Source organism: Rhea pennata, chromosome 2, assembly GCF_028389875.1.
Source record: "Rhea pennata isolate bPtePen1 chromosome 2, bPtePen1.pri, whole genome shotgun sequence".
Taxonomy (NCBI): domain Eukaryota; kingdom Metazoa; phylum Chordata; class Aves; order Rheiformes; family Rheidae; genus Rhea; species Rhea pennata.
Genome location: NC_084664.1, coordinates 67,341,498 through 67,365,781, shown reverse-complemented (window position 1 = coordinate 67,365,781; position 24,284 = coordinate 67,341,498). Strand labels below are relative to the sequence as shown.

Genomic DNA, 24,284 nt, shown 5'->3' with positions numbered 1-24,284 from the left:
TCATCCTCAAAAATAAAAAAAACATTCATTCTCCAGCTGAAAAATTTTAACCAGCTTTAGCAAAAACAGAGTGAATAGCTTTCCATTAGCCTGGCCTTAGTCCAGTTGGCAAGTTAATGGATCAGCTACTCTGACATTTTACACCCAGGACAAAGAGCCTCACCCAGCAATTTCTACATCAAATTCATAACTTCTGTCTGAACTCTTCCATATCCCTTTACATGCCAGTCTGCCTCAAAGATTGCAGGTGTGACACCTAGGTATGTACCTTGACTTCATTCCGGGTATTAAAGACCTCTGTGACCTGCTGTTTGAAGTCTGATGCTGATGAATTGTTTGTAGCTGTATTTTCAATCCCTAAGCTCCAGAAAAAGGAAAAATAATTGGACCTTTCAGATAAGGCTAAGTTGATAGAATATTCCAGTCAAGTTGCATTTCATTGGCACTGCTCCTTAAACAGTGCCTAGGCTCTTTGAAAACCACATTTATAGTGGTGCTGTGTGGAGAGGTAGGATTTTAGCTCAATTTGAGTTTGGATACTGGGTATTGGCATTGCTCTGAGCTGGGGGAGGAAAGCAGTTTCTGGATTGTCATTATCTGTTGGACCACAAGAACATCACATTTTCATCTAGACTGCAAGGTACATTTTCATTACAAGGACAAGGGAGGAGAGCAAATTTTCCCCTTTAAAAGAAACAAAACTCAAGAGGATAAAGAAAGCCCACAAGCTGTATTTAGATTAAACTGCTTCTCTGTAGCAAAGAGCTTTGTAGTACATCTGCAATCTAAGAAAAGAAAAGAGAAGAGAAAGGAAAAAGCCTTCACTCAGAAAGTCTGATGTTGGCAGTAGCTTTCAAATATCCAAATAATCTTCTGGAGGATTAACTTGTCTCCTGAGAAAAGCTGCTTTTTCAGGATGAAAAAAATGCTTATTATTATTTCTTAACTTCAAGTGGTTGTAACTTTGGAAAAGAAACAATAGTAGAAAACATTCGCGACTGAGAAAAGATATCTGAGTATGTGTGTTTTCTTAGCTTGCTAGGCTAGACCTTCAATATACTAGAGAGTATATCTGTTGGATATTTTTCCTCCTCTTTCCTTTCATCCTTCCTTTTCCTCCTCAAGATTTCATATTCCCACTCAAAAGGAGCTCTGAAGCCATGAATCAGCTGGTATTTTCTTTCCAGCAAGTCAGCAGCTGATGGCATGACACTCTTCATGCAGGTAGCTGCATCCTCATAACTAATGGTGTTTGGCCTGAGGTTTTTAGCCTCTACCTTTTGGTCTGAGACTGACAGCATGGAAGGAAAGAGATTGCTTCATGCAGCAAAAAACACACAGGCAGAAGTGCTGCGGTCCTAGTCGCCTCATTACAGCTGGGACAGGTGGGACCCTGGTCTGGGCACCACCGTCACTTCCATGGGGAGGATTCAGTGGGCATCTGTGGTCACTTCTGATGTTCCACAGCGTATGTTTTTCTGTGAACAGAAGTGAAAACAGATGTGGGTGGTTCAGGAGAGCCCGCTGACTGCTGCTGGGGCGCATGCTGGGCCTCATGGCACAGGGGTGCTTGCTGCCGAGCTGCCACTCGTGATCGGTATTCATGACCAGTATTTGCAATCTCGCCAGGAAGGTGTGGGTTTTTACAAGTGGTGCCAGGTCACTAAGTGGCTCTGTCTTGCTTCAGTACCTTTGATTTTAAACTACAGCGATTGGATACAGTTAAAAAAAAAAAAAAAGATTTCTTGTGAATCATGAAGCTGAACATTCCTGTTATAAAGAAACAGGAATATGCTGCACTTTTCTTTTTTTTGAGTCTGGGTCCCCCTCACCCTGTAACACTTCAGTTGTTGTTCAAGCTCACAGGAGTTACTACATATAGGAAGAAAAACGGCCATATCTGTGCATAATGACTCTATTTAAATAGCCAGAATAATTACAAGGTTCCTCTTCAAGAATCCTATCTTTTCATATAAGATAATGTATTCTGGCTGTAGAATTCAAGAGATAACAATAGAAGCTATCCTGCTGCATGCTTGCTTCTTTTTCAGGAATAGCAATGAGATCTTTTTGGGGAGTTTGTGGGGTATTAAAAGCCTGCCATTTTTAAAACACAGCTCAGGCTCTGAATTAACCAAGCTTGGAGGTTCTTGCACTTGGTGGCTGCAGTGAGAATTACAACAGCTTTGAGTCTGCTCAGGTGGAGGGAGGACGGTTGGAGGGAGCCAACAGGGGAGAGGAAACAGGAGCTGTCACCAATCCTTTACGCTGGTGTGGAAAGAGCTGTCCTAGCAACCCTTTAATAAGGGTAAAATCATTTGGTAGTACTGGCCCAATGTCATCCTGTACTTAAGGTAGACTAAATTCAGTGTCTGTTGATAGAGATGTTGCTACTGCTCCTTTTCTTTCAGAGATAGCTTTAATTCATACCCTTGCTAACTTGTAGCTTCTAAAAAAGTTCAATTAACTCACTGCTGAGTGCTCATATCTCTCCCAGTGGCCTGATAAATGTCAGCAGACAGATGCTCACCACATCCAGGCTGTAACAAAAATGTTGGCAGTGTGTTAGAATAAAAGAAAGAGGATGGAACTTTTGATTATTAGAATTTCATTACTTTTGCAAAATATGTGAATCAGATACTACAGTGGCATGATACAAAGTATAAGTAAAGTTAATCTCAGTAGTTGCAGTTGCGTGGATGGGAGTAAGTGTGTCTTGTGATACTGTATCTTTGCTTATTCTTTAACCAGTCACTTGAAAATTTGTGGAATTCAGAGGAAGATTGTAGGGTTTTTGTCTGTTTGTGTGGGTTAGAGAGTACGTCCCAAGTGATTCTTGAACACCTTTTGTCACAGCTGAGTGAAATTTTTTGCATGAAATTTTATAAAGACAAATTCAGACTTAGAATTTTAAAATGTCTCAGATGTACAAACCTGTTTCAAAATTGTAGCTTTGAAACTGTTTTAAAGTAAGTGCTTGAGTTATTAAAAAAAGAAAAAGAAAAAAAGAACCATGGCTTTTTGGACAAAAATTTGATTAGGGAGTTTGCAATAACTTTCAAAATTCCCATCTCCTCTCTTTAATTAAAAATGTAAACCATGAAAATTAAAATGATGCGTACAGGCTTTGTAAAGTAAATTTTTTTGATGGAACTGAAATGATCATATCAAATGTTCATTTCTGTGAAAAGACCCAATTTACTTTCATTACAGATCATAATGTTGTCTTCAGAAATTTGGAATAGCAATGAACTGAAAATACATTTGTCACCAGCTTTGCTTTCCATGCTATGTTATTTCTTGAACACCTTTCTAGTACTAGTGCATTGCTCATGTATACTCTCTGAGTTTATGCTTTGCAACTCACTTGGCAGCGGATACCCTGGTTTTTGTTTCTGCTTTCACTGGGTTGATGAAAAGGTCTAAAACTTGTAATTATTTTCTCAGCAAACTATGGAAGGATTGTGGGGGCTTGCTCATTCAGAACAAGGCTTTCGGCTAGTGTATTTTGGAAAGCTTGCGCTGAAAGCAGTGGAATTACACACATTCACACCCCTTGAGGATTTGACCGTCAGATGCAGTCATTAAAGAGGTCTTAACATATTTATCCTACTTATGTCAGAACTTGAATAGAAAAATCCCTTAGGGCAAATTGAACTAGTGATTTTTTCAGTTATCGGAAGCTACCTTTGGTTTAAGACAAGATGTCTAAAAAAGAACAGCTAGAGCAGTCATCTATTCGGAAACATGATCGACATTGGGGACTTCTATCTTTATGTTGGTTCAGAGATTTCCAGATGAGACATACTGGCCTAAAGATTAAAACAAGATGGTTTGGGTTTTTTTCCTCCCCCATCCTCACTGTAACTGCCAGCCAAAGAAACTCAATGAAGAGTCTGAAAATCAGACTGGAATATTCTGTGATAATCTCATTGCGAATCTGAGATATAAATGACTGACTCTGAAATAGGAATTCAGGAAAGGTCGAGATACAAATCTTGCTCCTATCTGTATTGTTTTTTTGAAATTAATGGGGTCAAAAAGCAGGAGAAAAAAAAAGAAAAAAATTGTTCCATGGGCAGTGGAACCTGTGAAGTCTAGTTTATAATTTAGCTATGTGCTTTGTATTATCTTATTTCCCATTCCTCTTTCACATGCCCTCTGGCCTCCCTGAAGACCAAAAAACTGTGTCTGCTGTAGGTACTCCTGACCTGCACGTGTACTGGTTGGTTGGTTACTGCCAAGCAGCAGGCAGAATGGCCAAGTCTGGCCACACTTCATTTCTGTGGGGGACACCAATCTGTGTGTGTCTTCTCTCAGCAGCACGCAGGCTTCAAAAGACATGTATGAAAACTACAGCAATAATCCACAGACTGTGCTGCTCCAGTAGCTTCTGGTTGTAATGGGGCAGCAGGTTCAGAAGATGTCAGAGACAATTAAACTCAGCTATATCCTACATGGGCATCAGAGAGGATGTGCAATTTTGAAGATCTGATATGCTTAATTTTAACGCAGATTTAGAAAACTGATATGATGCAAGCAGGTTTGAAAATTTCAACCCCAATTTATAATTTTAGGGGCAAAGTTCTGCCATTTCTGCTGACTGTCAGATGCATCTCAGTGTGTAGGCAGTTCCACTGGCAAGCAGTAAGACTACTGTAGTACTAACATAGTACTTTGGACTTTGGATTGCATGGCAGAATACAGCTCACAGATTATGAATCAAGACTTTTAAATGACCTCCTTAATTTTGGCATATCTACTGTGTTTATAATGTTTCCTTATACATCGGGTGTATTTAATCATAAATCACATAAAAACAATACTTAAGATAATTTGTGTGTTTTCATGTCACTTCATATCACTTAAGCAGACCATTGAAATGTTTTCTTCACAAGGTCATAAAAATCTTATACTTAATATTTATCATATTTGTATTCAAGCCTTATATAACTCTAATGATAAGTGGTTAAAGAGGATATCCTTTTCAATTGGTCTCCTCATTCCCACTTTGACCCTTGACTGAGCTCTGCAGATGTGCTTCACATTCATTAGCAGCTGAAACATGTCTCAGTTTTACACTTGTTTCTAGCAAGTATCTTTTTTTTGGATCAAATCCATTAGGTAGTTTCCCTTGAGTTACTATTTCAAGTGCAGAAGGATAATATTTAATTTCAGGTTAAAAATATTTTAAACAGAATAGGCTTCCTAGTTTATGAAAACAGGTTTTGTTAAAGGTTTTTTGTTTTTGTCAAAACGTTTTTAACATGACTGAATTGCTGGGCCATTACTAAAATGCTGTATTTTGGAAATAGTGATGTTGATGTTTCTGCACAGTATCTTACACACGCTTCATATTTTCATGTGGTCACATAATCAGCTGTGACTTGTAAATGATATGCAGTGCCTGGGAGAGTGAATTCACATGTCCTTTTCTGTTCATGCACACTGGCGTGGGGGCTATAAGTGGAACCACAGAGTGAACTCCAACGGGCACGTGCCAATTTGCACTACAAATATGTGATGATGTGTTACCACTTTGTTGACATGCCTGAAGTAGTTTAAATAAAAACTCTGTCACATTTATTTTTCCTTTTATTTTTAGAAGTCCAGCTCCAGTGCGACCTGAAACTACACCATCAACTGGCCCTACGGAAAAGCAGGAAATTAAAGTTTCTCGTATGAGGAAGTTAACAAGACAGTACAGTTTGTGAGTAACATATAGTACTATCCACATGTTTTTGCCTGCTACAGCTGAAAATGAAGGGTGATGCTAATTATTACTTTAGCTATGACTTCTGAAAGGCATCAGTGCAATTACATGATAATGATCTTGCACTGATACAGTTCCTTTCATCTCTGAGAATCTTAACACATTCAATACTTAAGGAATTTGCCATCCCTGTACAGTTACTAATGCATAGAATTACAGGCCTTTTCCCAAGGTTACAGGTTAGGAGTTAAAAGTCCTTTTTCCATGTGAAATTCCAAAGACTTGGCATGCCCTGGAGCAAGCCACCCTGTCTACTTCACTGCAGTCCCGTTAGAAAATAAGGAGAACAATCTCAATGTCATTAAGGATTATGTAGTACTGGCAAGACAGAGCTGTCCCTACATCCCGTTTGCACTGAATTCATCTGGTTTTAGAGTCTCTTGAGGTGTGAGGTGCGGAACAGATGTGGAAATTTGTCCTTCATGCAAAATGGCAAATAAGGCCATCAGATACTTAGGATTTAAGCTGAGTGGAAAAGCAAGGAATGGAAAATAGCCATATAAAATTATTAATACAAGAATACCAATGTAGTAGTGTACAAAAAAGGTATGTATGCTTGTTATGTGGAATGAAGCCATTAGCCCCTCCAACAAATTTGTGTTTGAGTGTCACCAAATATATAATAATACTAGCAAAAGTTTTTCTTTTGCCCCCCCAGATTTCTAGTAAGTACCAATACGTAGTTATTTCTTCTCTTGTTAATAACACTTGCTTTTGAGGTGGAACAAAAGTAACAATTTATATCAGTAAAACAGAAAAACACTTTAGGAGAACAAACAGAAGAATGAATCAGTTCAGAACTATGAAGAAAATCAGAAATTAGCAAATAGATATTTGTCCAAGAGACCAAGGCTAACATATGGGAACACACAGGCACAGCTTTGTCAGCAGGCTGTGACATGGTCTCTTTTACCATGATACATCAAACAGCATGGTTTGAAAATGAGACAGGAGATGAGAATTGAAAACTCACGCTATTAAGGGAATTCAGGTTCTCTCACTGTGCACTAATACTAACGTGTGGCAGGGAACATGATAATATTTGGTAGGAGCAGTTTCTCAAGGACGGGAATCTGCTCATTCTTGCTGCCCATAGGGGCTCAGGCAGCAGTAGGCTTTTCTTGGACGAGACACCACTTTTCCTACCTCTTCTACAAGCAGGGGAAAGTCTGTTACGTGTTTGAAGTTGCACATGACTTTTCAGATTTTTGATATAATGTGGGAAATGAGGAACTTGCAAGTAGTGATCCACAAAAGAAAAGGCTTTGACACTGAGAGGACTGATTATTTGAGATGCTGTTCATGTAACAGGTAATAAACAGACCATGCTGGCTAATCCATTCTTTGAGTACACTTACGTGTATGGATAGGCAGGAAATGCATGTCTTATTGTAAGCATTGTCACAGGTTACATATGCGTACTTCGACAAAATTCTGATACGGGGTTTAACGTAAACAGATTGTTAAATTGCACCTGGCAAACAAAGAGAGCAAGATTATCCAGCATAGGTAATTTTGATGCACGTAATGCCTCGGTGTCTGGACTGCAGCTATGAGAAATACAGATAAATAGTGAAGAAGCCCAGAACTCAGGCTTATAGCTAGCATGCTGACAGCTTGTTGCCTGGTAAGCCTGGGCTCTCAGTTCGATGCTCAGCTTTGGGACCAAGAGACTACAACGCCTTTCTGTACTGGCACGTTCTTAGCCATTTTCTGCTTTCTTGTCTGCAGCAGAACAGGTTTACCCAGCAAGGATGGGGAGAGTGCCAGTATATTCCTGTGGAGAGAGGGCAGAAAGGACTGGGGAAATGTCAGCTACATGTTTCTGAAAGAGAGATTAACTAGGTCAGCAGCCCAGATCTGGCTGTTGCATTCATAAAGCACATTTAATAGGCCCAAAAGATTTTACATTTTCTTTCCAGCATGAAAACAGCTTATTGTACCTGCTTTTTTTTTCTGAAGAAAATTTTGTTCGGAGAAAATCTCTGAAGAAATCTTTCTTCTCAGAAGGAATTGGCAGTTAGATTTGCACCTTTTTATAACCGGGGGTAGAAAAAAAGTCTTCCCAGTACTGTAAACTACTAGGCTGGATCCTTTCCTTTCTGCACATCATTCCTGTAATGAAGATTCTGAGGGCCAAAATTTACTCTGTTCACCTTTGTGCAACTTCATACTCATAAGTTTTCTATTTGCAGTTGAGAATTAACTAGCCAATCGACTTGCAAGGAATCATTAAACTTAAAAAAAAAATCCTAATTTATTTGCAAAGTTAGCTGTGAATATTGCATTATGCACGGAAGGGTAAACCAAAGCACTACAGCCAACATACGGATTTCTGGCATCTCCTCTGGCAAAAGTATGCTCAAAGTTGAGTAACATGTTTTAATGAGAAGATCTGCCTGTGCTTTTAACAACTGCAGTGATGAAGATGACCTTCCTCCAGCACTGGCAGCAGCGGCAGCATCCACATCTGTGTCTTCAGCATCTCCTGGCTCACAGAAAACGTGTACACCACAGACATCGGAAGGACAAGCACAGGTTTCGCCTGGTGCCAAGGTAATATGCAAAGAGACGAGCTCATGTTGGGTGGGAGAGCATTCAGGGAGGGGACTTTCAGGTGGGATCTTTTTGTAAGATAGAGAAATTCTGTGTTTGGGTGTAGTTTTTAGTGTCAACTCATGGTAATATGTTAACCTGTAATGTAAATGCAGCAGCCAGAAATTATTCAGAGCCTGCTCCAAGGCACAACTAAAATCAATAATAGTTTTTTTTTTCTTTTTTTTTTCTTTTTTTTTTCAGCTTTAGGGGGTTGTGGACCAAGATTAAATTAATATTTACCTTAATTGCAAAGGTGTATGATTTTGTCGTCTGTCTCTCCTGAGTAGCTGTATTCAAAAAATGTGTGAAATTTGATCTCCCTTTGGCAATCTGTGCTTTAAGGAATTAAAAAAGACCCATAAATGAATTGTTTATTGAAAGCTGGGTTTCTTCTTTGCCTTTAGAGTTCCACAGATGCTGGAAGTACATTTGCTTTGGAGCCAGGTGACCTCCTGATGGATTTCACAGAGGCCACACCTATGGTAAATAATTTCAATTTGCAACCAGGAAAATGTAAACATTTTGAATGATTTATCTGCAGCTAGAGTGAACGGGTTATTATGCAGTGTGTTGGATAGTGCAAAGGAATAAAGAAAGTTCACCTTGATATTCGGTGGTCCTGAGCTCCCATCAAACTCAGCTCAGCATCTCTGAAAATCAATGCACATGAAAAAATATTATGGCTGGGATTTTGAATGCAATTTTGTATTCTCAGATGACTTTACTTCTCATTTCTCTCTCCTACCTGGATACCTTTACACCTTGCAGCACTGGTGTGCAACCAACCTCTTCTGCCCCATTAATGTAGATTCCTAATACTGTAATAGATTTATTTTTGGGAGTTGTCTGGAAAGTCTGGCCTCACCCATAGCCAACTCAAAGCCCTGTACCTGCACTTTCATGTTTCATTAGCAGAGTGCCTTGCTTCAGTTTAAGGCAAAAATGTCTGTAACATGTTTATTATTAACTTCTTTTTTTAGAAGTACATGATTTATGGGCTTACTTAAAAACAGAGGAGAAATGCTAGTCCCACTGAGGTCAAAGTGCCTCTTGATTTCAGTGATCACAGGCTATCATCTCAGATTTCCAGTGCATTATTTGAAGAATTGCAGTTCAGGATTGTATGATCCTGGACTTCCTCCAAGTCATTCTGTGTCACACACAGCTCAAATGCCAGATAGTGCCTCTGCTGTCAAAAGCTGCTTTTGCTGTCTTCTAGGAACAGTGTTTGAAACAAATAAAACATGCAACAGAGGGAGTGCTGCATTTTTGTTGTAGAAGTTTTAGTATTAAAGCACTTTGGTCCTGAGCACCACTTTTGCTGCATGATTAGATCCTGGCTTACAGGCAATGTGGGGATGTGCCTCTTATTTCAGAGGCAGTATGGTCCCAGTCAGTAAATAACTGCGCATGTCCTATCACCACCAGGTGGGCGATGTGGCTTCTCTGGCAAATCTGATGGAATGAAAGCAGCTCTATCGCTGTCCCCTCTGTTACAGCCTTACCTTTCCTTGTCTCCCCTTGGCTTTCTCACAGTGCAAGTGCAGACAGGACGTGACTATTCAGCTATGGCCACACATGGCCCTGCCATGGGCTGGCCTCAGCATGCATGAGGTGGATCCAGAAACTTTTTTTTTTTTTTTTAAAAAAAGGGTTTCCTCTTGGAAATCTAATAACAAACTATCTTCATGGAACCCAAGAGGCTCATCTTTTCAACTAGGTTAATTTCTGTGGAAACCTGGTCTTTAGATTTTGGTTGTTAATTAGCATGCCAGGACATGCTTATTAGGAAAGTGCTTAGTATTCTTGGCACGCTCCCAGCAAGTCTTGGGCCAGGAATGGACTGCAGTGTGGGCACAGGGTGTGCTATGCTTAAAGACCTGTTGCTGCTAAGTGAAAGACGGGTTTAGGGCAGGGCAGTAGACGTTGTAATTACAGGAGCTAGTGAGCGCCCAGGACTGCTGCCAATATGCTGCAGTTTGGTGATGGACGCTTGTCCTAGAAGGACAGACATGAGACTCTTGGAGTTGTTGAGGGCACCTGATGGTGCTGCAGGTGCCCATGCTGTCCCCACTGTCCCATCTGTTGTCTCTGCCCTTCAGCCTGGCACAGTTGAGCAGTCCTTGTGCCCCAAGGGTTTTACAGTGCAGGTGTTGAATCTCTGAAGTGCAGCAAGCAAAATGCAAGGGGCCTCCCAGCATCTGCTGGAGAACTGCTGCAGTGCTGGCAACTCTAGTAAAAGTGCACTGCTTACTGCTGCTAACTCCACCTTGTAGGAGGGAGAGGTCTGCTCTGGCACCCAAAATACCTTTGCAGACTGAGAAGTGTCTACTGAAATGGGAAGATATACCTGGAGTCTATTTAAAGTGCTGGAGGATGAAATCATCCAGTTACAGAAAGTGAGAGAAAGAGAAGAAATGCAGTTAAGAACCACTCCCCCACACCTTTCTAGGGGAAGAGGAAAATAAAAGGGAGCAAGAGAGAAGTAGTGCAGGATTCAAAGGTCTGCAGCCTTTCCCTGTAGCTTGGGTTGGCAAGACATACACAGACTGAAGTGTAGAGATTACGTTGACCTTCTTGGCATTAATAACATGATTGTGGCTAAACTTTAAGTAATTATCCTTTAGAGTTGACTAGCATGTATTTTTATTCTAAAAAAGAATACTACAGCAATATTCGTATCTTACTGTAGTATTTTTGAAAATCAGTCATGGAGACTTTAGCAACTGACTTGCTTTGGGTTATATAGGTTTGTGTTTTGTTTCCATTTAATAGATGTCAGCTTTACAGTTTTGCTTTCTCAGCTGAGAATTTAGGCTTTTTTCTCTAAAATTTTGCCCAGTTGTCTTTTTCCCTTCCCTACCCCACCATTCAGTGACATCATTTCTCATGCTGTTTGTTCATAAATCAACCTTCCATAACTTTTCTGGTTTTGCTAATTCAGAGAGCACGTAGTGTACAGCATCAATCAACCCTTTCTGTTTAACGTCTCCAAAGGTCAGCTTGTGCTCTGAAGAGCAGTTATTGCTTACAGACCTTTCCCTGCAGTTTTCACTGGTTGCAGGTTGTTTTCAGTTGAGTGTTTGAACGAAAAGTTTACTCATAAGGGGGAGAGGCCCCAAACAAAAGCAAGCTATTGGAAATATTTCATTTTGAACTACTCCGATTATATAATAATTCTGTTGTGACAACATCTACTGTCATTGAAGGGCCAAAATCATCCACAGCATAGCTTCATGAAGTCAGTGATAGTGCGTTGGTTTTACCCACTACGATCTGGCCCTTGGGAAGTCGCTTGTTAATTGCACTCAGATTTGTTTCATATTCAGCGACATGTGTGATATCTCAAGGAGTTATTCATGCTGCCTAATTTGGGGCATTTACCTGAGGTGACAGGATTAGAAGTTTAGGTTTTCGTATAGTTGTGGGATCCTGCAGAGAGATGCTCAAACAGCTGGCTTCTGTTTGTCATCTCAGCTAGAGAAACTAAGGTACCTAAGACATCTAAAATCAAATTTCTTACTTCAGTGATGATGTATGCTGCCGTGCTTCCCCAGATCACTCAAGAACTATTAATTTTAAGCCGTTTCTGACATCTTCCTCCCTTCTCTTCTGTTACATTGGTGGCAGAGAGTGATTAATAGTCTCTGACTCAGCTGCATGATCTTCACTGCTTGGCACCTAACCGTTGAGGCTTCTTGACGGCCTTGGGTTATATCCATGTTTTGGCTGCTGTTGCCCATTCAGTGGAAGCTTTAATGCATGCTGAGAGTTATGGTTAGAAATGGAGCTCACAAAATCACATTATTTCTTAAAAATGGAAGGATTAGTGAACGGACTGAATTAATAGAATTAATCAGGGCTGCCATGCAGGGATCAGAGTAGGCAAATTTGTCTACTGTGTCAGCCTTGAGGAGCCAGTGTGGGTATACAAGAGCTGACAGAGCTCTAACAGTCACTTAGTCATCAATACTTAGACTGCCAATAACAGCAGGACAATTGTGAGGCAGACTGACTTCAGGAAATCATCCTGCAGGAGAAATAATGCGTATTGAGTAATGCATGTTGCCTAGAAGTGAAAGGTTCTGCACTGCATTCCTCAAGCTGTATGGTTTAGGGAATTCTACCTTATGCACAATTTTATCGTTTTTCGAGTAAAGCCTACCATTATTTGCTGCCCTTAAATTCAATATAGCATGTACAGAAGAAAATCCCTATCTTTCTGTACCTTCATTCTGATTTTAAGCACTGTACCTGGCTTGTATGAAAGCAAGATTCAATGCCTGCTGCATTCTGTGTCTTGAAAAGAACCATGGATTTTTTGGAAAAAGACAGTGTTATATATGAAGTATTATAGCATCACATTATAAGGATCCCCATTGTGGTTTATTAAAACCAGTTTTATCACTGTAGTAGGCTCTTTCTGCCACCAAACCACATGTCTTTCTCTCTCTTTCTCCTTAGTGTTTCTAGCTTTTGTGTAACTGGAAAACAAAGCTTGAGCTTAAAGCTATTCTCTTTCAGCTTTCAATCAGTAAGAATTTTTGACATGGGTATGAATGTAGAGCTTTCTTGTTTAATTACAAGCTCAGTACTGAAACCCTGAATGAATGTAACAGCTGCTGCACTGTGCCAACAAATACCTTCCTAACCAAGGCGGAAAGGTAATGTGCAAACTTCAATTTGTCCTAATGATGCAGGACAAAATAAATAAGAATGGACAATCTTATATACTCAGTGTAGCTATTCCTAAACCTGGACTAAAATTTATAATGCAAGGTGTGTGAGCTCGGACTAAATCATAACCGCATCTGAAGAGATATCAGAGAGTGCTGCTTTATAGATGGCTATATACTTACAGATTATGCATGTTCTTATTTCATACTCTAGCAAGTAAAGAAATTTCTAGAGCTTCATATGCCACCTATTGGTGGAAAACAGTAAGTAGAAAATTACTTGCCTTTTCCAAACCTGAGGTCCAACATTTAAGGAGCATAAATTATGTGTATGATTATTTAAAAATGAGAAATAAAATAATATTGCTTTTTAAACTGAGGATTAAAATAGCCTTCATCATAAAATTAGATATTTTTACTTAGGATGAGTTGGGAACAAGTATTTTTATTTGAGAAATAGTGTTACTACTAGTCCTGGCAATCCTGTTGATTGAATGTGATTGCACTGAGTCTGAAAGAGGATAAAATTGGTTGCATTAGTGGCTATTGTTTTGGAAGCAAAAGGAAAGTATTCACTTTTATAGATTGCCTCTGTTAGAGTCCCCTGCCAGCTTTGGACCTCTCGGCCCAAGGGCATTCAAAGTTCCTCAAAACAGGTTGACTGGAGATCTAATTTATTTTGAAGAACAGTTTAAAAAAAAAAAAAATCAGCGCTTTTCTTCTGGTTCTCGAAAGCCATTGGCTTGACTGTATTTGTCTGTGCCTTTCTGAGGGAAAAGAAGTGCTCAGGTATTTCACTCAGTTACACTGAAAGACATGTGAGGGTGAAAGAAAAAGGTGATTCAATGTGTAGTGGTAACAGGGGATGAGGATACTGGTGGAAATGACAGACTCAGGACCTGAAGAAAGGTCAGGTTAAAACTGCCCCAAACAGTTGTAAATGAGCCATAAAATACCTTCTAATTACAAAGCATTTATTACCTTAATTTGATAAATAAGGAAAAATAATACTATTTCCAGTGAGTCATCAAGGAGATTGGAAGGAAAACTCAAAAAGAGACAGAGGCTTGCGACTGGATCACTTTTCTTTCTGCAATAATAATAGACACTTGAGCACCACAACATCATGGCCCTAAGACTCCTGGCCTCTGATGATTTTGGACTAACTAGTGCAATTTATATTAGCTCACTTCTTGCAGGCTTGAAAATTGTTAAAGATCACAAACGTTACCACCGCCTTGTACATAACCTGACTCACCTCTGCCTTCTGAAGTCAGAGTTGCAGGTGTGGAGCCATATATTCATTCTGTTAATTTAGCCCTATAGTCTGTAGTATAATGTAGAACAGTCCAAATCACAAGAATCTGAAATATTAATGGATGACCTGACTAATTACCCAGGTCAAAAGCCAATCATCTTCAGGGGAGGTTGAGAAAATAAGTAGCTTGATGGAAGCAATAAAACATCCTTGCAAACTCTCAATAGTTTTTCAGCTGTAGCTAAGAAGAGGAAGGCGAGTAAAATATCTTCTCATTCCACTTCCCATTAACATTTGTCACTCCAATAAAGAGGAGTTGATTTGATTTTTATTTACTAAATTTTCACAACAATTTTGCAAGGTTACAATAAGCCAAATAACATAGTAGAGTGAGAAATGACTCCAGTATTTCTCACCTTTGTTTTTAAAGAGCTTTCTGAAACAATTTAGTCAGAGACAAATTTATAAATGGTTTACTTATTTGAGCTACTGGAGATAAGATAGGTCTTCTCAAAACACTTTGGAAAGCTGCATAATGTATTCTGAATTGGAAGCTTTCTACTTTTACATCTTCATTGAAAGAAAAGACTCCTAGTACAAGGTGGAATGGAAGCAATAAAAACGCTGTTTTCCTGGCCTGCCTCTCAATTACAATATTTGCACGTGCAAATTGAGTAGTTTGCCTGCAGTGGCCAATTAAGATGCGCAAATAAGTAGTTTCTCTGGATCAGCTCAGCAGTTATATGTGGTAAATTATATGGGTAAGAACCCAAAGCAGCAAGAAACATGCTAAAAGTGTGTTTACTTCTGGTTTCAAATTCATGCCCTTTAACTCCATATCAAACTAAGAAGCAGCAAAGAGCAGCTATTGCTAAAGCAAACAACTTTAATGAAAAAAAATCTACAGCAACAGGTAATAAATAACTTCCTTAGGAACTTAAGGAATGCTTAAAATTGAAATACTGATATTATGGAGGACTTTTTTTGCAAGCAGAAAAAGAACATTTCATCTTCAGCCGGATAGAAACAACAATTTTGATGGGTTCACTAAAGTGCTCAAATGGTAAAATTGAGTATGAGACATTTAGCTGGAAGGTTGTAGGAGGCAAATATTCAGTGCTACAAACAGTGCAATGCTACTGGGAGCACACAGTCAGACAAGAAACATAATTCAAGCAAATACAAATTTATCTGGTCATCATTTTGGTTAGATAAAGCATGCTAGGAACTAGAGAGGGGACATATACGTATTAAAGCAACCATGGCACTTGGTCAGCCAAAATAATGGGTGAAAGCATTTTGATGCTTGACTTTCACACTCTCTGGGAGCTGCTTCTGATAGTCTGCACAAATAAAGCACTAAAAATAGAATTTGAAACTAATACATAGCTCCACACGTTGAAGCATGGGGCTTTACAGGTGGACTGCCAGATTCATAAGCAGGGTTTGTTGAATTACTGATGTTCTGATAACCAAGTGTCTGGGAATGTGGTCATGCTCAGAGACTGCATATTAGATCTTAGTTTAACATCCACTAGTACATGTAAAATGCTTTGATTTCTACCCAGCTATTTCTGGATTTGGTCCCATCCATCCATTATAAAAGGACACAAACAGTGAGTAAAGAAGCAGAATAAGCAGATGCTAAAATATGGACTGTAAACATTTAGATTAACTTTTATTTTTCCTCCATGTTACGTGATTTAATTAATTGTCTCAATGGATGTTTATTTTCCCATTATCTGTATGTGAGCACAGTAACATCTTACACGTACTGTGTAAATATACCACAGATGATTCAATACTTCCATATTCTTTTTAAATAATTAAATATGAATTCTACAAGAAATGAAAAAATACAGAAGGCAAAATATATTGCTGAATTTGCACCAGTGGACACTGTGATAAATTGGATAGGATGTGTACATGAACAAGAGAAGGTACCCAAGAGAGGGGAAGGTGTTAAGCAGAAATACGTGATGCCGCACTGTGCCTATTCTGTATCTTTTAATTCACTGCTTTTAAATACTGAATGATCCACTGGATAACTTTTAACAAACCTTGAGATGAAGATAAGAGTAGAATGTCAGAAGGCAGCTTGGATCTAAAATGCATGAACTTTTCATTGCAGAGGTGATAACTGACACACAAAATTATTTCTAGTCATTTCTGTGCATTTTAAGATGTTGTTATAACTGTCCACTGGCATTACTTGTGCCCATCCCTTGCCTGTGAAAATTACAAAATAGACAAAGATATGTGCATAAATCTAGTTTATGCCAGATTCTGTACAGAAAACTGGTGCTAGAACTTGAAACCTTAGCTGGACTCCATAACCAGTCTACCACTCAAGGGGACCAAAAACATTTACTCCTTCTTGGGTCTTCTACATCAGTGTACCTTCAGGGAGAGAGTCAGAAAAGTAGCCTGGAGAACAGTGCTCTGTAAGCAACATCTGTGAGAGGGTTGCCCTGTGGCGTAATTGTTTTGCCTGTGTGGGAGGTGGTTTAATGGGAGTTGATAAAGACCAGCCTGTGAAGCTGCAGGATGGAGGTTGCGGTGTCATGGCTGTGCCCATGGGTCTTTCAATAGATGGGTGCTGGGTGGTTTCACCTCTCCCGTCCTCTGTAGTGTAGGTGTGCCAGAAGCTGGATCAGCTGGAAACTAACCCACAAACAAAATGATTTAGCTTCGAGTCAAATTCTATGAAACCACAGGAAGATAAAGATAAGAGAACATGCTTCTCCTGAGGGCTTTGGGAGAGATAAGGGGCACTTGTGAGCAGTACAAGTTTGGAAACAGTCTTCCAGATAGGATGAATGTGAATGTTGAAATAGTTTTAAAACGAAAAGATGACTCAAATTATGATAGGGAGTTTAAGATTTTGTTATTGGCAATACCAGCGATGTGAGCCCAATTGACAGTCCAGATCCTTAGGGAGTCTGCTCCCGAACTAGCAGAGAGCTCAAAGGTGTCAAATACCATAGACAGGTCAGTGAAAGCCTGTCTGTGGGCTTCCCTTTTTGTGTAGTTAGTGCAATACCATCTTCAGTTCAGAGCTTTTCTAAGTGCTCCTGAAGTGACATAGGTCACTACCGTTTCAGCAGTGGTTAGGCCAGAGCACCTGAGCTCTGACTTAACAGATTAGTTAGCTGGTGGGATTTCAAAAGCCTGTAGTAAATTGGCTGACATCTATCCCCTGCTGCAAACTGACAAGGTAAATAATACTTGACATGATCAATCATGCTTTTGCTCAATATCATTTTTATATTTCAAATTGTTGCTTTACTTGCTAAGTAAATGTGTTTCATATATCCTTACCAGCAGTAAGCAGGTGTAACATCTGTCTAGAGGGAATAAAGTGAACAGTAGGTAGATAGGGTTTTTTAGACATAGAGTTTGGATTGGCTGGCTGAATCTCCTTTTTCGCTGTACAGTAATCCATTGAATAGAAAAAAACTTCATCTTCTGATATACCTGCTTAAAACTAGGTAGATCTTTTTATGTTTGCTCTCAATGAGACAAGTATAGTGATGGAACTATATGTCTCAAAGTCTTTTGATGAAGGCATATTAACCACCTTTGGCCTGAGAAGTGCATAATTCCTTTTGTCTCAGCAGCTGCAAAGTTCATAATCTCTCTTCCTCGCTGTAATTAGTGACAGTTGTGTTTAGACTATTGTGTATCTGTTTTCTTTCCAACACACTAATGAAATGATATATGTGTAATTCTAATTCACGTTTTTCCAATGTGATAGCAAGTGCAATGCTAACTGCTTGGCTTTGCTGTAGAATTTCAATTGAATGCCTTCAAACTCCAACAGAAAATGAAAACATCTGCTTTTTGAGCTGCGTTTTGACTGGCCAGGTCATCAGCTTGTTAGACCAGCAAAAAAAAGCAAGAATTAGCAAACATATTTTTTCTGTTGCCACTCAATTGAATAATTGGAATTGATAGGATTTTTTTTTTTTTGTTGTTGTTCCTGATTAAAGTAAAATCTAAAAGTCTATGTTCTCTTTCGAAATTCTGTATTTTGGAAAATATCTTGAATCGAGTATCAGGCAGTGTTAAGAAGGGTCGAGATAAATATCATGTCAGTTTGAAATATTTTCATTTTAGCACTTGTGAAGTGCTTCAATTTCAACTCATATTTTTAATTCACTTCAATGAACTCACGTTTCCAAACAAAACGTTGTTTCTGATGGAAGCACTGGAACCTCCTCTTAGATAATGCTGATGAAATCATTCTTAATTATTACTTAAGTTTGGAAAAAATCAAATTAGCATTGAGTCTCTTCTAACACAACCAGTCTGAATGAATAGGCATTTTCTGTGGAGAATTTCTGAGCAGTCTCAACAGCATTCTCTTCTGATGAACCATCAGTGGTACCTAAGCAACCAAAGACTTTCTCTCACTGTCTGTCTATTGATTTGTCCTCTGCCTTTTATAGTCATTCACAACAACGGGGAAAATCACCTGCCTAGGAATATTAGGTATTTAAATGGTTGTAGTTCATTTATTAGCAAGCAAAAAGGAAACACAGAGACTCCATCATTGGCTTGTGAGATTTACATCAGGAGAGATCTTTTCTTTGTTTTTTTGTATAGAGTCTAGTACAGAAGTCTTACAACTCTGAGGAATGGCAATAGTAGAAATAACCATTAAGTTGAACTGACAAATTTAAGTTTGCATAAATCTCAGCATGCCTGTGCAGTGCCAATTGTACAGTTTCTGTAAATCATAGCAGAAAAATAGCATTTAATCATAAAAAGAAGAATGCAAGAGTTGCTTAATTCCAGCTAACCTACTCTCATGATAACTGGCCTGAAAGCCTGCTGACCTCTGTAGAAGGGCTCCTTTTCTGTTCCTTATTCCTTTTATCACTTTCAAAGAAACAAAATGCTAAACAGTTTTTGGTGGAGGAAGAAAATTTCTACAGGGGTGGATGGCCCATATATCAAACTTAAGCCTGCTGACTAGAAAACAGGTCTTACTGACTTCTGAGAATTATTCCCTGAAACTTGCCCACAAAACCATTGCTGTAGAGGGATTTATTGCTTGTTTTATGGCATGACATTCATCTCATGTTCAACAGTCCAAGACTGGAACCACTGCTTGGAGTAACAACCAGTGAGGTCAGGGAAGCAAACCTCTGCAAAATTTGTTTAGCAAGTTAATGTCATTTACTGTTCTTCTGCCAAAAAATTGATTGGAGCCTTGCAAGTGCTCTGATTCTGTGGAACATCACCTGGTCACTTTTGGCAATGGGATGGATATGAGCAAGATGCCATATAACAGGAGAGATGTCTGCGCCATCTGGCATGCGTACCAAGGCATACGCACATGCTCTGCTGAGAAACATCTTGGCAAGGCTGGAGATGGTGAACTGCGCACTAAGTACAGTGGCTTCTGATCACCTGAATTTGTGCACCAGTTGGCAGTCTCACCTCACACAGTATTCAGAGCAAACTGTCAAAATCAATAACCATGAAGCTCAGGTGCTGATGTCCAGACAGAGTCTATGTGTTCGCATCAATGACTTATCTGCCCGGACTTCAGACAAAAATTTGATCTCTTCAAAATGTTGATGGTTGTCAGAGCCTGTGTTTGTGTGTGCTTCTAAAGTCATTTTACAGCTAGTGGGTTGGTGAGAAGGATTGGGGAAACTGTGCTTTCTCTGTCACCAAGAACAGGGTCAGCTAGTGTGGATGAAGGGTTTTCTCCACATCTACAGTATGCTTGAAGTAAGTCTGCTCCTGCATCAAGAACAGAGTTCCCGTGTTCACAGAGAGCACATTCTGAAAGCAAGAGGCACGGGATTACCAAAAAACAAAACAAAACAAACCTCACAAAAACCTCAAAAATCAAGAAAATTGATAAAATATGGTAGTCCAGGTCCTACCTCTCAGCTATAGCCAGGGCTCCTGGAGAGAAAGGTAAAATGGTTGCTTTACACCTCCTTTATGTTACCCAGCTCTTAGGCTGGCAGGGCCAGCTTCTGCTCCTTGTGCAATTTAGTGGCTTCAAAGCTTTTCTGAATTGGTTGCTATGATCTTCCCAGGGCCCATAACAGCAGCAGAGCTTGCCAGAGGAAGGCATGTTTTGGCCTCTTCCATTGCAAAATGGGTGGTGCTGGGAAGGGGCCTTGGAGGCAGCAGTGCTGGAAATGTGCCTTGTGGGAAATGCCCAGCTCCCACTTTGGCCGACCTGCTGCTGGGATGGTCTGGAAGTCACTGACCGGAGACTAGCAGCTTCCAGTGACATTTTACTCACAATATATTTCTTTCCTTGAAGACGTGCCACGAAGAGAGCTCAAGGGACGGGACAGTCATTGTTTGGCCTCACTCCCATTTCCCTTTTCCGTCCTCATTCCTTGCAATGTGATCATCTTCAATGACTTTCAGAGATGTCTTTAATAATGGATCCCCTGGATCCTTTGCCCAGTAAACAAATTATGGGGAAACAGAGCTCTGCTTAAATGAAAAAACAGCCTTCTGGCATTCACACTGCTGCTTTTTCTGGACCTGTACTTTTCCTCTCAGTCCAAAGGAGAAATTTCTGCTGTAATTAAGGATGAGCGAGAGTGAGCTGTGTGCTAATAGCCCTAATCGATTGGGATTATCCCTCAACTGGGACTAATCTCTTTAGCTGTGGAGCATTCCTGAGTATGGTGTTTCAGACAGGGAGGCTGGCTGTTAAGGTAACGTCCCAATCTGTTCATGAAGGGATGGAAACAAGCCCAGAGAAAATGAACAATACGTTTACTTAGATGCTGGGTTGCTTTAACAAGGGGCTCGACAGAGACAGAGGCATCTGATGAGCTTCATGGCATTGAACTGGCAGACATTAACATGCAAGTGTTTGAATTTGTAAATGTGTGTGCCTAATGAGCTGTTGTGTTTGGACATATGCCCCGCAATTTTGCTTACAGACAAGACAGAGTGCCCCTTCAGCTGGCAATTTTAAGGAGTCCATAGCTGGTGGCATGAGGTTATGAATAAATAGGTTTTTAGATATAACATATATCACAAAAGAAGTAGTAGAGACACAACTGAATTTTTTCATGCATGAATCTTAGGCCAAACACAACCTTATTCCTTATAGACATTTAGATTCTGATCAAGCTGATCTCACTGATGGGATCAAGTGGTTTTGTATTCACTGCGTTTAAAGAAGCAGGGCTCTGTTTCCAGAAATCACATTAGAAAGGGTGATAAATCTGGTCTGACCTATAATGATGGAGTCAGATTATGGTCATGTAGAGATTTAATTCAGAGCAGACTTCAAGAGTAGTGAGAGTTGCAAGCTACAGCATAGTGCAGCAGTCACCACTCCTGTACGTACTCCAGTGGATCCAAGTCCATGAAAGGTCACAACATTTAAGCATGAGTGAAGATTAAGGCTGCAGTAGAAACTGAGGCTAGTCACATGATGAAGTTGAACATATACTTAAGTGTCCTTTTCGATAGAGGTATAAAAGAGGTATAAAAGCAGTGTACAAGTTTGTCATTTTAGCACTTTTTCTGCAGCACCACTAACTTGATTCTGTGTGTGCTGTTCTTTTTCTGTAGAATAGGAAATGATATAAACTCCTGGGGATTCTGACAGAGCTCAATAGCCTAGAAAAAATAGGACTGAAAATTAATGTAAAATATTTATACTATCCTGACATTCAAGGAGACCAAGATTGGTTTGAGTTTCTGGACACTTAAGGTCTTTCAGGCAGGTCTTGATTTTACGCAAGCAGAGACTAATTACAATAGAAAGCAAAACTATTTGTTTGTGTTGGGCAAGGGTCAGGCAGTACACTGTTTGCGTCAGTCTGTCATAACTTTCTAGTAGAGGAATGCAATCCCCGCGCTTTTGAAAAAGTGTATGTATGTTACACAGTTATTCATCAGCCTTCGTACAAACATCCATGGACTTGAAGTCTCTATGTTAATAAGGCGTGGTGAACTACTAGTTATTGGATGATAAGCAGTCAGTGACTATGCTTAGAAATAATCAGGTGTGGCTAGTGATGAGTTTTCTGATACCAGATGCAGGTACGATCTGCTGGCCATTTGCTGGCAGTCAGGTTGTGAATATGTGGCTTACCTAGGGCACTCTCGTCTGTCAGGAATCACAGTGCTCATTTCCTCCTCTTTGTGTTGTCCATCTTTAGTGACTTTCTTCTGTGACAACAGCCTCCATCTGCAGAAGATACCACTTGATTTTCTTGGTTGTGCATGCGGTTTAGGCACCTGGCACAGGAACGCCGTTCATTTCATTGGTAAAGATAAATGGGGAAAAAAAAGTAACTTTGCATTAGCTGTCCTAGCAATACAACTGATTTACTCTGCACCAGTGTTGGAGGAAAGACGTACCAGCCAATACATCTGCTGCTTTTTATTTGTTCCATTTATGTTTTAAACAAAGACCAAGCATGTGCCACAATCCTTAGTCTGTATTTTAGCTAATGCATCAGGGCTGTGACATTAGTTTGCCTTGCCACATCTTCTTGAGGGGATGGCAACTGGTCTGACAGCCCATGCTGAGGTTATGTGTCACTTAAACTTGCTTGCCTTCACGGCATTGGTGAAATAAAATCCTGAAGATTGCAAGAGCATGACCATCAACTTGCTTTTATCACATCTGAATTGTCCCTACTGTGTATTCTGTTGAAGAATTAAATGTCTTCTCCGAAACAGTCTCAAGGCAAAGTTACATTGTAAAGCTGAACCAAGAAATGAGTTCTTTCTGATGTGCTGCAGAGATGCTGTGCTGACTTAGCAACGATGTTATTACCCCACAAATACCTGTGGAATCACTTTGCTAGCTACATAACTACACCCGTAACTACAATCCTTAGGGCAAAGATCAACAGGGCAGCATAAGATGGGTACTAGCACCAACATGATTTGCAGAGCTGCCCTTGCAAATTAATACAAAAGTTGACTTGAAGATTCAGAGTTTTAGCATAAGTGTTTTAACCACTGTGTTTAGGAGCCAGGGGGTAGATCTGCTTACAAACTTATACCATATGGCTTATACCATAGCCATGAAAGTATGTGTGACATGCTATAGCTGCAGCAAAGCTAAACTTCAGCAAAAGCTTGCACATTGCCCCAGTGAACTCCCCTGAATGCTCATTTGCAATCAAAGATCACTGCATTGCAGTCAAGGAGCCACATAGCCATCTCCTGATACTGCTCCCATGTTAAGAAGGGATGCGCCCAGTGACTCGGAGATGGAGGGGAGTATCTGATGGAGAGGAACATGCTAGTCCTATTGCTCAAGTGAGTCCTCAGGAGTGTGTTTCATATGCTGTGGGGTGTGCTCCAAGACAGATGGATTTTGACTGGAGCAAGGCCAGAGAAGGATTGGAGTACTGAGGAGAGCAAAGCAATGACAAGCTCATCATCTGAGAGGAGTCTAAGGGAGCCTGGCTTAGTAAGGACACTGGCAGACACCTTTGTGAATTGAACATGGCTCTCAAGAGGGAGTTTGCTCAGTTTACCAGGAGTTACATGGTTCCTGTGGGAAGGGGGACTCTGCATTGCAGTCCCTCATTCATGTAGAAACCTGGACCAAACTGATAAGCCAGATGAGTCAAGCAGTTGGATTCACTGACACTAGTTTTTAGACATCAACAAGTGTTGTTTTAAGTGTTTTCTTGAACTCCAGTTCCTGCCAGTTTTTTAGGAGATGAGCAAGGGAGAACTGAAGACCAAATAGACCGAGGAGGGACATTTCACTGTGTTATTTCCACACAGGGAATGGCAGTAGGCTGGGCAATTCTGCACAAACAATATTTACCCAGGTTGGCAGCTAGCACTGAAAGTTCCTCTTCAAGAACTTTACGGTTGGTGCCTTAGGGTGTTTTCAATGGTACATTTCTGTGAAACTGCCACTTTCTTGAATGCAAATGACTTAAAACTGTCTGCTGACACTGACATATTGATACTGTTTCAATAAGCGGAAAGAATCCTGCATTCC

The 24,284-nt window shown here is 40.0% G+C and overlaps 1 protein-coding gene across 7 annotated transcripts in view; it reads left to right on the top strand.

Annotated features, from left to right (window-relative positions):
* The window catches only part of EPB41L4B (erythrocyte membrane protein band 4.1 like 4B), a 179,147-nt gene that overhangs the window by 143,631 nt on the left and 11,232 nt on the right, over positions 1 to 24,284 (top strand). For 6 of the 7 annotated variants that reach the window (XM_062569650.1, XM_062569648.1, XM_062569649.1 and 3 more), the window contains 3 exons: positions 5,606 to 5,710; positions 8,194 to 8,329; positions 8,776 to 8,853. In XM_062569650.1, the coding sequence (XP_062425634.1) occupies positions 5,606 to 5,710; positions 8,194 to 8,329; positions 8,776 to 8,853 (319 nt within the window). Of the gene's footprint in view, positions 1 to 5,605; positions 5,711 to 8,193; positions 8,330 to 8,775; positions 8,854 to 22,470; positions 22,949 to 24,284 lie in introns of those variants that run through there. The other variant, XM_062569651.1, reaches the window with a different exon arrangement.